The 15,941-nt window shown below is 39.5% G+C and overlaps 1 protein-coding gene across 50 annotated transcripts in view; it reads right to left on the bottom strand.

The window, feature by feature from the left end:
- Positions 1-1,180: 1,180 nt before the first annotated feature.
- RIMS1 (regulating synaptic membrane exocytosis 1) overlaps positions 1,181-15,941 on the bottom strand; it is a 473,493-nt gene continuing 458,732 nt past the window's right edge. For all 50 annotated transcript variants that reach the window (XM_049695398.1, XM_049695397.1, XM_049695400.1 and 47 more), the window contains 5 exons: positions 10,946-11,084; positions 8,404-8,516; positions 4,436-4,537; positions 3,566-3,705; positions 1,181-2,323 (listed from right to left, as the gene is read on the bottom strand). In XM_049695398.1, coding sequence (XP_049551355.1) covers positions 2,105-2,323; positions 3,566-3,705; positions 4,436-4,537; positions 8,404-8,516; positions 10,946-11,084 — 713 coding nt within the window. In that variant the 3' untranslated portion in view covers positions 1,181-2,104. The remainder of the gene's footprint in view (positions 2,324-3,565; positions 3,706-4,435; positions 4,538-8,403; positions 8,517-10,945; positions 11,085-15,941) is intronic.

Raw genomic sequence — 15,941 nt, forward strand, 5'->3', positions numbered from 1 at the left:
AATTTTATTAAACATGTTTACATACATGAGTTGGAAGTTCATTTAAAAGCACAGGGGAGTGTTAAGACAAGTGGTCAAAATAGAAAGATACTACCCAATTAGAATCAGTTGATTGTTGGCCACTAAGACAGAACGGAATCTAGTAGAAGTACACCAATGCTTCAGTCCTTCCTGCTCAGCATGGTGACCAGTGGTCAATCTGTGCCCTGGGAACGATGGGCAGGTCGTTCTGGCGTGTGTAAATAATAAATAATTCACTTGGTGCAGGCAGTATGTCTATGGATTAAAATCTATGTGTACACAGTGTCTACATGTGTTACAGCCCCACAGGAGGAGTCTACACCAAAATATTTATTAGAAGGAATTTGGTCCATACTACATCACGTTTTCCAGAGGGTAAAAAATAAAGTCCATCTATAGACATTTCACTCCCGACTCACATACTGAGTCTGGCTGAAACCTGTAAAATGTCTATAACAAAAAATGGATGGCTTAGATTTCTTGGTTATTTCAGTAGAGTAATTAACAAGCAAACTGTACAAGTACATGCAACATACAAGCTGGCCTATGTGGAACTAACATACATTATTAAATAACCTTTTGTTTCTTTTCTTCGCTTTTTCTTTCTTTCTTTTCTTTTCTTTTCTTTTTTTTTTTTTTACAAAACGTGCATGCAGCTTTGAACAGTTCCAAGTCATGCTGCTCTATCTGTGAAATCACAAAAGTGGAGGGACCCATAAAAGGAGGGAGAAGATCTCAACGCACCTGCAGAGCCTGCAGTTGGTAGCACATATACAGAAGGTCACAAGGGAATTCAAGGCCGAGAAAAACTCAGATGAAGAAAATGCAAATTGAAATTGGACTTTGTTTCATTTCCCGCCCCCCCACCCAAAAGTAAGATACTTTGCATTAAAAAAATCAAGCTTTGTGCTTGCATCAATCTCAAAGAAATGTAAATTAAAATTGGATAAAAAACATTCATTTAGTGCAGAATATTTTGACTGGAATTTCCAGTGGAATAGTAACAGCCCATACCATGCTCTTTCCGGGACAGGTGGTGTGTCTACACTGAGACATGGCTGAGGAGCCCGGGCATTGCTTAAAGTGTCTGAGGCTCAAGTCCATTTCTAGTCACCATTTGGGGAAGTCAAACATATGGTTTGTACACATGAGCATATACTTGTCTTGTCTTTTTTTTTTTTTTTGGATGTCAGGAATGAAAAGGCATTACCAGGAGTGTTTCCAAGGTACGCTGATGCTGTTAGTTTAGCTCCTAGCACTAGCTGCAGGCTCGGTTCTGTAAAAGTATTCCATGCGAAACAGTGGAAAACATAAATTAATGTTTTAGAATGCAAACAGATATGCGCTTCATTCAAAAAAAGTGATGCTGTGGTTGTTTTTGGAAGATAACGTTTTGTTTTCTGGGTTTCTACACATAAAACCTTGAAGGATCATAAAGCGAAAGCTAGTGAAACCCTGCATTGGCCTCATCTTGTCTTGTTGTACACACTCTGAGGAGATGCTACAGAGACTGCTTCAGCCCTTTTTTTTTGGTGCTTTTGGAAAAAGAAAGGAAGGGTCTCTGTAAATATCACTAGGCCTGTCTGTCATGACACAGCCAAACACGAGTGGAAATAACAAATACAGTGAAAACCAAACCGAAACAAATCAAGAAAACGAAATCAACAAACAACACACAAATAAACAAAACTTGTCAACCCCAGGGAAATAACACTGCTTGTGGTTTGTGCAAAAAACCGGTACAATACAGCTTTTCACAGAGTGAGAGTTTCCAGTTCAATTTGGGATGTGTGTGTGTGTGTGTGTGTGTGTGTGTGTGTGTGTGTGTGTGAATTTGCAGTTTCCCCTCTCTCATTTGTCAGAAGCATCAGTGATTCTCACTAGCACGTTGACTTCCTGTATTTGATAACTGCCTTGTTCTGTCATGTGAAGCCAGGTTTTAAACAACGATAGGGACGTATTATTGAAACACGACTACCAGCAAAACACAAGTTGATTGTCTGTCTCCAACCATTCTTTCGATCATGAAATATCTTGGTTCAGATTATTATCCTGAAGGTAGAGTCTTACTGGTGTGAGTTCATTAGGACCGGATGCAGGGGGGGCCGGTGGAACTTTCCAGAGATGATTGGGAAGCCCGGCGGGTCAGGGGGGTGAGCGTGGGTTCAACCAGTGATGACGGGGGGAAGAGCTTGTACCAGCCGATGACCATGCTGGAAAGATCCAGTTCCTCCAACAAGATCTGGGCCACGCCCATAAAGCATTTGTGATCCATCCTGCCGTAGTCTCCCCAGACAATCACCTGCAGAGACAGACAACTGCAGTAAAGCCTGAGCTTCTCTCCTTCATGTGTGAACAGTTTAAAGCAAACTATTCTGTAAAAGTGAGCCAGTGAGGGAAGCGGGGGAAGTGAATATAACTAAGACCAAGGAGGTATAGTAATAAAAAGGTACTATCCTTCAGGTACTCCGAGAGACACTTCACCAGGATTTTTAGATGTGATGGAACGCAAATCACGTTTCCCTGGTCAGTGAGGGTATTGTCTACATAAACCATGTTAAAAATAAATACACAAGTTTATGTATATATAAATTCAAAACCGTCTTTAGCAACTACGATCTAGTAAGCAAAGTGCAGGGTCACAGAGATATACAAATGAAAATGTGTGCAAGCTAGGAGGGCGAAACAACCCAACTCCCTGTACCATGGCGTGCGTGGATGGTGGAGTATGAGCAAAGGATGAGAATATTCATTAAATTTCTTTTATATTATGGACTTGTTAGTGAAGGGGCAAGTTGAACAATAATTGTAAGCTGGTGCCCTTGAGGACTTGCCTGACAATTTTGACTTGATCAGAAGGTTAATAAGTCAGTGATCTCACTGACAATTACCACCCTCTGTCTCCTTTTGGTGTCAGGTAAGATTTCCATTACACTTGCTCCAGGTTCTGTTTCCAACCCTTTAATCCCCAGTGGAGGTTCCCAAATGAACTCACTCAACTGCTTTACACAGGCAGGGATGGTGAATCTTCCCTTTTCAATTTACTGAGTAACCTTGCCAAGTTATTTAATCTCTGTGACCCTCAGACATAATCTTTAAAATGGGAATAACTGGAGTCAAAACATTTAGAAAAGGAAGCACCTGACATTCAACCCGTCCTGAATGTTTTCTGGTCCTTTCCTTTCTTCCTCTTTGAATCCCATGTCTCACTCAATAAACTAGTATCGGCATTGGTTGTCCTGATTATCTATCTATCAATTATCTATCTATCTATCTAGCACCTATTTATCTATCTACCTAGGAGAGGAAATGGATGGGGAATAGAGCAGAAGTAAAAGGAGAGGATGGAGAGAAGGAAGAAAAGGAGAGTGAAAATGAAAATCTTGTTTTCCATTAGAACCAAAAGATATTTTGAGAGTATATATTACTTATATTGTAAATGAACAATTTGGACTTTATTCTCTTCCTGTTGGACCAGCTCTTCAATGTTGATATGGATAATGGGCCCGTTACAGTGCAAAAAGTCAAACCAGCTATGACTGACCTGAAGGACTTTACCCTGTGGACTTTCGTCAAAAACCAGGGATTGTTGATACAAGGGGTCAAGGGTCTTTCGTGCAATTCTTGTCTTCTTTTTGGCTATGCAGGCCCCGTTCTCCAAAAGATACACTTTGACGTATGGAGCTGAACAAAGGTAACATTAACAGATAAGAAGTTAATCCTTCAAGTTAAATTGTTATTAGAGAATGCTTCCTTAGACAAATAGAGATGCTTGTTGAAAGTTTCCCATTGATTATTTAAACCATTTAAAATTTTCAGTGTTCCATAAATTCTATCCCTTAAAACCCATATGTTACCACTAACGCCATTTTCCTCTTTTGAAGTAAATGCATGCAGTTATCCTAACTGATTTGGTTTATGGCTGGCAATACAAAACAGGTTTATATCTTAAAGCACATTTTATATCTAAAAGCTCATCCTTTTTGTGATTAGAACTGAATTTTTATCCCGCATTCATAAATGGGCAGAAAAAAAAAATAACTGACACAGCTAAGAAGCCATCATAACTACACTTTGTCTTAATACAACAAGACTCTTCCTAATATTTCCTGACAGAGTAACTGTGCAAGGAAAACCCAGATCCACTTTTATGATCCGCTTTTCTTTTTTGTTCCTTTTTTTTTTTTTTTTTTTGTGGTACGCGGGCCTCTCACCGCTGGGGCCCCTCCCGCCGCGGAGCACAGGCTCCGGAGATCCGCTTTTCTTTGATCCACGATGAAAGAACATAGAAAAGCTGCCTTGTTAATCAATCAGATAATGAAAAAATAGAGCATGTGAAGTTCAAATGCAGCCAATGTTTTGAGTTTTTGCCCATGTAAGACTCTCTTGTCCAAACGGCAACACCGCTCCTTACCAGGTGTGGATTTGGATCCAGGCTTTTGCGTGAGGCTTCGTGCTCTAATCACTTCAACTTCTAATTGGCCTTTTTTATCCTCCATTCCAATTTGTATATCACCTGTGAGTGGAGGAAGCAAAATGTTTCAGCTTCTTTGCAGTCACATGCAGTTAAAAAAATAGAGGTCCATAAGAGACTCCAAATTTCATGATCTTCATAAATAACTAATATTTTGAGCTCCCCTATACCATTTTCTTTCCCTACCTCCAAATCAGGTTTTGAAATGTTTCTCTTCATTTTTCTGGTGCTAATCTAACTTACGGGAGTCTCATACTGGTTTACAAATTACTTAACTGCAACAATACTGAAGCATTTAAGTGATTCTTGTACTCTAATAAGATTTCTTAACCTTTATGTCATCTATTATATAATACTTCTTAATAAAAAGTACAATTATCTGTGTTTCCATTATCTAGAGAAAACCTCCATTAATGTTTTGGTAAATATCCTAGCAATTTCACAAGTTCATTCATTCTTTCCTCCTTCTTCCCTTCCTTTCCTCCCTCCCTCCCTCCCTCCCTCCCTTCCTTCTTTCCTTATCTCTCTATCACTATATCTATGTATCAATCTATCCATCTCTATCTCTCTAACTATACGTGTATCTATGTATCTATCTATGCATTTATGTATCTATGTATCTATCTATCTATCTATCCACCATGACCATATATCCTCAATTTACTGACTGTATGAACCACTGAATGGGCATGTCATTACCTATTTAATCAGATCCCTCTGGGTGGAAATACAGGTTATCTACATTGCTGTCATCATAAGCAGCATTAGAATGAACAGCTTTATAAAGAATTTTTGCACCCTTGAGCATTTTTGCATTTCTTGAGCATAAATTCCCAGATTTTAAATTGTTAGGTCTAATTGAATGGACATTTAAAAATGCCATGTATATTGCCAACATCCTTTAGAAAGGTTGTGCCAGTTTGTACTGTGACCAGAAGAATCTGTCTTTCCCATTTCCCACAGCCCACTAATACTGTTATGAGCAACATGCCTACTTTTTGCCAATCTGACATTCAAAAAGTTATAAGTAGAATTTCTTTGATTATTAGGGAGGTTGAACATATTTCTAAATATTTTCAATTTTTATTCCTTCTTTTGTATTGCCTGTTTATGTCCTTTACCTATTTTTATAAGATGCTCAACTTTTTCTGAACGATACGATACTTTATCCCCGAAAACGTTAAATATAATTATTTGTAAGTTGTTGTTTTTTTTGTTTTTGCTTTTTGCGCGGACCTCTCACTGCTGCGGCCTCTCCCGTTGCGGAGCACAGGCTCCGGACGCGCAGGCTCAGCGGCCATGGCTCACGGGCTCAGCCGCTCCGCGGCATGTGGGATCTTCGCGGACCGGGGCACGAACCCGCGTCCACTGCATTGGCAGGCGGACTCTCAACGACTGCGCCACCAGGGAAGCCCTCTAAATTGTTTTTAGTTGGTTGAGTCATCTCTACTTTCTCAGTTGTGAACTCCTTTTACTTGCCTGGTCCATTGATCAATGCTGTGGTTCTGAATTATTTATCAGCTTATCGTTTATTGTTTATAATAATTCTGTTTCAGACCTTAGCTCCTGGACTCTTGGGTTTTTGTTTTTGTTTTAATCACATACACACATAGTTTAAAGAGTCAAACTGTTCTCTAAGACTTGTTATTAGTATAAAATATTCCCGGCCTTTCTCTCAACCTCTTGCCTTCCAAAGGTCACTGTTTTCAAAATTCTCAGTATTTTAACTGATTTATTTTTTACTTTTTGGCATTTGCATCCCTATCTCTAAATACCGTACATATATTTTCCTTTTTTCTTCAGTTTTAGATATCATTATTGACCCCCAATTTTGCTCTCTCTCACTGCTTCCTACCCCCACCATATACTTTACATTTGCTGTCATCCTCTTCTCCCAATATTAATATTTATATTATGATCAGGCAACATTATTTGTAGCCGAGTGAACTGGAGTACCATGATTACTTCTCATTTCTTAGACTCTCTTCTTCTTTCCTACACCCACTAAGTGTCTTTTAAAAAGCCCTTGCTGACATTTTTATGGATGTATCACTGATTCAACCCCTTACTCTCTCCTGGTTGTTTATCTCTTCCATAAAATCAAGTATATCAGGTGTTCTATAGATTTTGTCTTATGAATCTGACATGCTATCGATACAGCTTGGACAGGTTGCTTATAAAGCCCGTTGCAGCTGTTTTATTACATTTTCCTTCACTACCGTCCTGGGTATCCCACCCATTGCTCTCTTGTGTGGAAGCATTTATTTACTGGATGGCATATTCCTCTTTTTTAGTTCACAATTTGTACATTCACTTAGTTCACTTTGTTGAAGTATATCCTCCAATAGCTTTCCGAGCAATGTTGGGTATAAGGAAAATGTTTTGAGACCATTCCTGTCTGAATATGTGTTTATTCTAGCCTCATACTTACTTGATGATTTGACTGGCAATTTTAGTCTTCATTGGAAATCAATTGTTACTCAGAATTTCGAAGGCCATGCTCATCTTCTGGATTCCAGTATTATTATTATTATTATTATTATTATTATTTTTTTTTTGCGGTACGTGGGCCTCTCACTGCTGTGGCCTCTCCCGTTGCGGAGCACAGGCTCCGGACGCGCAGGCTCAGCGGCCATGGCTCACGGGCCCAGCCGCTCCGCGGCATGTGGGATCTTCCCAGACCGGGGCACGAACCCGCGTCCCCTGCATCGGCAGGCGGACTCTCAACCACTGCCGCCACCAGGGAGGCCCCCAGTATTATTATTGAAGAGTCCAATGAGAAGCAGAGTTTTGATAGTCTGCATAAAATTATTTTTCCTCTTAGGAAACTTGTGGGGTGTTCTGTCAATCTCTGGTGCTGTAAAATCTCTCGATGATGTCTTTGTGTTGACCTATTCTCATGCGTTTTGCTGACTACTCTATGGGTTCTTTCAAGCTGGAATCTCATGTTCTTCAGGAAATACCTATTTCACATGTTGCATACAATTTTCTCCATTTATCATCTTTTTAAACTTTACATATGGCATATTTTGCTAGTAGACGTTTATCTGGCTTTGGTCTGGAAGTTCTTTCCCACTCCAAGAGTATAGAAACATTAATTTAAGCGATTTTCAGTATTTTCCAGTGTCTTTCTACACCCCGTTTCTCCTTTACAATTGAGTCCAAATTTTTTAAAAAATTAATTAATTTGTTTTCGGCTGCGTTGGGTCTTTGTTGCTGCACGCGGGCTTTCTCTAGTTGCGGCGAGCAGGGGCTACTCCTCGTTGCGGTGCGTGGGCTTCTCATTGCGGTGGCTTCTCTTGTTGCAGAGCACGGGCTGTAGGCACGCGGGCTTCGGTAGTTGTGGCTTGCGGGCTCTAGAGCGCAGGCTCAGTAGTTGTGGCGCATGGGCTTAGCTGCTCTGCAGCATGTGGAATCTTCCCGGACCAGGGCTCGAACCTGTGTCCCCTGCACTGGCAGGCAGATTCTCAACCACCGCGCCACCAGGGAAGCCCCCCAAGCGTTATTTTTTTTAAGTTCTGAAGTAGGGAGGTAATTTCATTAATATTTTTTTGCATAGCTAGACACTTATGCCAATCTCCTTGATTGAATAATCCATCGTTTTTTCCGTGCTATAGAATTCTACCCTTCTCCTACATTTGGACTTACTGTAGACTCTCTAACAGAATTTTGATAATTCAGAGATTAATGACTAACTTTATTCATTTTGCATATCTCAAGTTAGAAAAATGCATTAGAAATTAGAATAGTCATTTGAAACCAGCAACACCTGAGCTAAAATGTTGCTTCTCTCTTGTATTACTATTATGCTACTTTATTATATTATTATTATTTTTTTATTATGCTACTTTAGATGATCTTATCAAGCATGAAACATCAGTTTAACTACAGAAAAAAATTATTCTTACCCATTGCAGGGGTGGCGAGGGTTTGGCGGCCAACAAGCTGGGCGGGTCCCAGTCCATCGAGAAAATCACTGAATTGACTATCCGCTCCTAGTCTCACTCCAGGAAATATTAAGCTATTACCAAAAGGACAAAAATCAAGACATTAGATCTTCTAGAATTCTTTTCATTAGCTTCCATTAGATGACGAGTTCTGGTCATGAATCAAACAGTACTTAGGCAATCGGTTTACTTACTGATTCTTTGCATTTCCTCTGAACCAAGCCCACGAAGCCGAGCACTGATTGCGAAAAGGTCTAAACTATCAATTTAAGACCTGATGTCGTTACATAGTATTGAGCAGAGTTCCCTGTGCTATACAGTAGGTCCTTGCTGGTTATCCATTTTAAATATAGCAGTGTGTACATGTCAATCCCAAACTACCAGTTATCCCTCCCCTGCCTCCCTCCCTAAGTTCACCTGAAACTAACACAACATTGTTAATCAACTATACTCCAATAAAAAATAAAAAGTTTAAAAAAAGACCTGATGTTCTATTCAGGAGAGCTCAGTTATAGTTTTTAATGTAGTAATTTTTCTGCACACTTTACAAATACAAATCCCTACGTAAATGTATCACTGACGTAAGATACAAGGTGCAAAATTTTATGTCATGAACTAATACATAAATAATTGCTCATGAGCATTAAGTAACATTAATGCTAAATGTTAAGAAATGGCTAATAATTTCTTGAATATAGCATAGTACAAATTCTTATTTACAAATCAAAATGTTTAATTTCTTCATTTTTGAAAGAATTAAAATTTCATATTACCTGAGATTTTTATTTAATTCAAATGGAAATGAATTGGTTAACGTAGGTCTATTTCTCACAACACCAGGACTGCTTGGAGCCCCAGGCTACAGGCTCTCCCAGAGTAGTGACTGTGCTCTTGTTTACTGACATCTCCTGGGTAACAAGAACCAGGCTTGTTACATAGTTGGACTTCAATAAGTATTTTTTTGAATAAACAGGTTTCTATAAGGATTGATTGTTTCCAGTGTGCTTTCACACATATTATTTCTTCACAATCAAAGGAATTAGGGTATTAATTATTATCCCATCTAGAGACTATAAAATAAATCTATGAGAGGTTAAGTGGCTTATTCATGGTAAATATTATTAGGTTTGTTAATTTTTACTTTTTTAAAATTTTTATTGGAGTAGAGTTGATTTACAATGTTGTGTTAGTTTCAGGTGTACAGCAAAGTGGATCAGTTATACATACACGTATATCCACTCTTTTTAAGATTCTTTTCCCATATAGGCCATTACAGAGTATTGAGTAGAGTTCCCTGTGCTATACAGTAGGTCCTTATTAGTTATCTATTGCATATACAGTAGTGTGTATATGTCAATCCCAATCTAGATTCGTTAATTTTTATATCCGAAAATAGTGTCTCTAGTTTTCTAGTTGTAGATTGCTTCATAATACTTCAGCAAATATTGGTACTTTGTCAGCAAGTTTAACTACATAACATCATGCCTGCTGATTTTTGTTCTCGGCTGTATCTTGCTGGGAGGACGCATATCACTCCTTGGAGCAGATAAAGGGATTCACTAGTTTTAGGAATGGGAAAGCCTAGCATGAACATTAACTTGGCAGAATGTGCTTCATTTTCTGAACAGAATAGAAAAATGCCAGTAAAATAAAATAAATTGTTAATATTAATTAGTAAAAGATATTTGAATGGTAATAAATAATTATGGAAAACTTGTACATGGTCAATCCCCAAGTAACCCACCGTAGGATACTAATTACTTGTTATCTATCACCTTAGTAAAAGTTCAATTTTACCAGAAAAATTCTCAAGCATAGGAAAATGCAGGTTTTGTGCAAGATCTAGATGAAATGGTAAAAATCATGTCAAGTAACCAAAACAAAACTCTAGTTATATTTTTTCAAAATTAATTAGTTTCAGGATTAACTAAAATTCTTTAATCAGAAAAATAATGAAGCAGATAGCTCCTGGGCCTTTTTTCCTAAGGTAAAAATGAATTTGTGATGTTTTAAAAACAAGAAGTTTGAAGTTGCTATTATGAGAACGTTAGACTTCCAACAACTTAGAGCCCAAAATAGTTTGGAGAAAAGTAGGAATACGGGCAATTAGTTCCACACCTCTAAGTTTTAATTCAGATTTTGGTAACTGGGCCAGACAATGAATTTCCCATATGATAGAACCCATTCAATGTGGCATTTCTACAATAAACATCCGGTCATGGTCAGTTTATTCACGTTCACCCGCCCATTTCTTCATCCCTTTGAAATGTCTGTGTGACCAGGGGCAGAGGTGTGTCCGTGTGTGTGTGTGTGTGTGTGTGTGTGTGTGTGTGTGTGTGTGTGTGTGTGTGTATTATCCAAAGAGGTCAGGCTGTTTTCAAATGGATGGTTGACCTCCTGGCTGTATAAAGAAGCTGCAGGATCACCCTGGCGGCCTTGCTGACTGCCCTGTGACTACAGGACCCTTGGCCCCGGGCCACGTGGGTGTGCAGAAGCCTCTTACTTTCCCTCGGAGCTGTAACTGTTGATGCTGCCGTCCGTAGACTCCCGGCTCGGCTGCCTCACCATCTTTCTCATCTCGGCTGCCATGCCCGTCTCTGTGCTTCTCTGGATGGTGCTTTTTAACTTCTTGTGGCCTGACTCTGATAGGAGAGAGTAAAAGAAACTCTAAGTTTGTTTTAGACGATTCCCCCTGAATATCGATTGATTCCGCAAGTACGATAGTTAGTTATGCATATAATTAAAAATCTACGCAGAAAAGTAGTGTCCAAGAGAATACTCTGATTAATTAAATCTCTTTGCCAAAGGATGCTTTGGCCACAGGGGTAGCAGCGGAAGGCAGACCAGCTGTCTGTATCCCAATGAGGCAAAATGCACTCCTTGTATTACTGCTGCTGAAGTTGTCAACTTCAGTGAAAAACTGGATTTTGCACGAACTGTTCTGTGGAACCTAACAGGTTTCTCCTAATCAGGGATGCTCCAACTGCATAGGGACAAACCTAAATGAATGGACCATGTCCTTTAAAAGAGAAGAGGCACTTGGAACTCAGCGTGAAAAATACCGCTGTGTTGGTACTGCCAGTCCTCACAAAGAAAAAAAAAAGCAGCACTTTATTTAAAGATTTTTGCAACACCGTAACATAGACGATCTCATCTGACATGACACAGAGGTAACCTAGGTAGGCAGAACAGGTACTATCTTAACTCCAGGCTTCGCGCTATGCGCGGCCTTCCGAGCCAGCTGCAGCCCTTCTGACAGCAGTTTTGGGCTGTCTCTCTTCTTCCACTGTGAATCACACTGGCTGATTATTTCCTTGACAAACTCTAAGTTCAGAGCAACTTTCTTGAGCCCCTTTGAAATGCACGAGGCAGTATACTATTCATAGCAAGGATATGGAATTCTAAAACATTTATTTGATTAGAGCAATATCGAAAGGTTAGACAAACTGTTAGACTTTTACAACCTGCCTTGCTTTTCCTACCTACACGTTCCATATGCATTTCTCGTTTTCTTTCCATTTTATTTTCACATAGTATCATTTAATACCCATGAATGATATATGAAAAATGCTCTATGTACATAACCACATCCATAAAATACATACATATGTGTATACATATAACCTTTTCAGTCCTCATAAAACCCCTGTGAAGAAGATGCCTAAACACATTCCTAAATAAACTGTATGAAAACTGAACGTTTTCCTCTCATTTTGGGTCACTGCAACACTTTTGTAAATTGTCTAATAAAAGATGTCGTGGGTTATATCCTATGGACTCAATGTGGAATATTTTCTATATAACAGCCATGCTGCGTAAATTGGAATATGTCACTCCCTTCTCAAGACCTTCTGATGGTTTATCAATCAAAATTAAAAGGAAGTCCAAACTGTTATCATGGCTCCAAAACGCATATGATCGGGTCCCTGGTTGCCTCTCAGACCTTCCCTCCCCCCATCCCACGTGGTCACTGTCCTTCCCTCAACGCTGCCTTCCTTGCATTTGCTTGGACACCCCAAGCATGCTGCTTCTGGGCGCTTTGCCCCGAGTCTGTCCTTCTGATTTTCTTGTTTATTCAGGGCTTTGCTCCAACATCACCTCCTCAGGGAGGCTTTTTCTTATCCTCATCATTCTTTATCCCCTCGCCACACTTTATATTTCTTCATGACGCTGCTCCGTCTGCTAGTAAAGCTTCATTTGTTTGTTTGTTGTTGTTTCACCAATTTGAAATTAATTTCTACAAGGAGGGGGACGTGGGGAATATCCCTCACCGTTATCCTTAGTATCTCGAACAGTGGTATGAATCACAGCTCTCATAAGAAAGTGCATTTTCTCATCCCACTAAACACAAGTATACAATACAAACAGGTCCATATTCTTTTAAAGATGGTGCTGCTTCATTGTATGGTTATGTGGCATCACAATTAAACCATCTCTTTACTGATGAGCATTTGGGATGTTTCCAGTTGTTACAGGAGTCTTTATAGAGTACATTTTTAGAAGTTGAAATGCTAGTGAATGGGTAGGAATCTGTTTGATCTTATTAACTGCTTCTAACTTGCCGTTTAGAAACCTTGTAGCAACCTTCCCATGGACGTACCCATTTTCTCACCTATGGCTCTGGCCTCTCCACCTGTCCTCTTTCTGGTCTCTGTGTTGCTCACTGGACGTGTCACTGTAGAATCTGTACACTTCCTCGAGGCAGGGACTTCACCTTTGGCCACTCTGGGTGCTGTTTAGCTTAGTCTGGGTGTTTATTTATGTGTATCCTGTGCCTCCTTCTTAAATGTAGCTCCTGTATGACGTCACCGTGTAGAGCAATATTCCATCCCTGCGTGCATATTGGCTGCACCCCACCTGAGGGGAAGGGGCAAGCTCCCAGGGCGTATGACCCAAGTGAGCCAACTAGAATCGTGAAAAATGTTTACCCCAGGCAGCCTGAGGCAATAAACGAGGGCAGAACACCAAATTCTTTTGAAAATCATGAGGTTGATAGCTAGAAAAATGAGGGCAAATTTTAAATCTATATGGTGGGGGAATACTGAAAACTGGAGAGAAACAGTTAAGAGAATCAGCTGCAAGGGGTTCAGGTTAGAGTATCTGTTCATTCAGTTGTTCATTTATTTACCCATCCATGCATCCATCCATCCAACATTTACTAGGCACCAACCAGGTGTCCCACACTGTTCTAGGCGCTGGGTATATACTGATGAGTAACAGATTTTCTGCCGTCATGGAGCTTACATACGTGTGTGTGTACAAGCAAGGCAATGATCAAATCAACAAATATACGTAATAAGCCTGGTAATCTGTGCTACAGATAAAAATAGGCAGGAGAAGGGGGATGGAGAGTGTCAGGGGCAGAGCAGCAATGGTTTTATTAAAAAGGGGGTCAAGGTCTCATCAAGCATCGGTCTGGAGGACGTGAAGGGACTGGATGGTGGCCCCCACGGCTGGGTTGGTCCTGGTGGCTGTACTGGGGAGGCTGTGAGTGACGGCGGTCAGGAGGGGCCGCTGTCTGGTCAGCAGCCCCCAGTCCTCAGGTTTCCTCTGCAGTGTTTCCGGTGCTGGTTCTGAGTCCGGCCAGGAGGCTCTGTGTACCTGGCCATCCAGATGATGGGGAGAGGCTGTCAGAGCCTGGCCTCTCCTGCATTTCCTAACACCTGTTAGACGTGGTTGTCATGACATACTTGTTCAATGAATGAAAAGAAAAAATTTAAAAGTGAAGACTTCTTTATCAATTTGTATTTTAATGGCGATATCAAGTTTTCTCAAAGAAAGGTGTATCTACAGGGTGTTCCCAAATCCTTACAGCAGTTTTAAACCTTCATAGCTTTCAAAATGTAAGTGCTACACACTTTGCAAAACCATCATTTAAGAGGTTGGTTACTGAACTTTCTTTTATACTTACTTAATTATGTGGATTTGAATAATAGTTTTTCATTTTAACGTTTTTGTTTTAGTCCTTCTGAAGATGGCAATCATGGGCCGTTCTCTCTCGTCTTACTCATGTTAGTAAATATGCATCACAAGAGTTCTGATGCACGAGACAATTGTAGAAGGCCCGGGTAACAGCTGGGGAAACAATTCCAGCCATGAATCTGTCTGATTTATATTCCAAGGGCTCTCTTATTATCCGGAATGTAAGGGTTGGAAGGAACATTGTTATATAGATGTGGAAACTGTACATTTGGAGAAGTATAATTCATGCAGCAAGTATCTGTCCAGCACTTGCACTGGTCCTTGCCTTTTCTGGATGCTGGTGATACAGCTGTGATCACAACCGACACGAACCTCTGCCTGATGGAGCTTACATTCTAGTGGGAACAAAGGCTTGTTCAGCATGCCCCTCGTTAGCCCAGAAGCTGGATGAGAAACCTGATGTTCTGAACCACAGTCTTGTGATCATTCCATTATACCACAGTTTAGGAAAACACAGCGTCTGATCTGATTAATTTTACAAACAGAGCAATAGTTTAGCTACACAGATATTTTCATGTATACATTTTCATAAGGGCTTACAAGTTCATCTGAAAACATTGTTAGAATCACATATATTCTATACAAGTGTATATAATTATTTGTATTCATCTCTCTATAATTATAGCATAAATATGTTACATATGTCATTTTAATACCAATATAATGTATTAAACCATTAAATATTAGAAAATACTGTTATGTCTGTTCAAGATACCACCAGTATTTAATAATTACTTGTATCCACTGAAGAATCATTAACCAGATAAAGACATGAAGTTTGCTCTCAAATGATGTCATGAAACCTTTGACCTGAAACTTCTGTCCTAAGTACTATACAAAGAACAAAAGGATTAGAAAACTTGTACATTCACAAACACACAAAAATTAGTAAAATCCAATTATTGGGGGTAAGTATTTTACACATGCTTTAGAAGAGCAGATTTTCTCTCACAGAATGTTCCAAAATGTGTCCTATTTATATATGAACTCTCCCTTTTCATATTTAGAGATGCTACATTTAGAAACAACTTATTGACTTATTAATTCATTCTATAAATGCTCATTAAGCACCAAGGGCCTATAATCTAACAGGCATCGTTCTAGGTGTTGGAGCTACGCCAGTAATAAGACAGGATATCACATACCATAAATAACTGAAACAGGTCGGGTAACACGATAATTTTCGACAAATATCACATGATATCACTTACATGTGGACTCTGACAAAAAAGATACAAATGAACTCATTTACAAAACAAAAATAGACTCACAGACATAGAAAGCAAACTTAGGGTTGCCAAAGGGGGAAGGGGGAGGGATAAATCAGGAGTTTGGGAGTAACATACACACACTACTATATATAAAATAGATAAACACCAAGGACCTACTGTATAGCACAGGGAACTCTACTCAGTATCTTGTAATAACCTATCATGGAAAAGAATCTGAAAAAGAATAAATAGGTATATAGATAGATAGGTATATGTATAACTGAATCACTCTGCTGTACACCTGAA

The sequence above is a fragment of the Orcinus orca genome, chromosome 12, assembly GCF_937001465.1.
Source record: "Orcinus orca chromosome 12, mOrcOrc1.1, whole genome shotgun sequence".
Lineage (NCBI taxonomy): Eukaryota > Metazoa > Chordata > Mammalia > Artiodactyla > Delphinidae > Orcinus > Orcinus orca.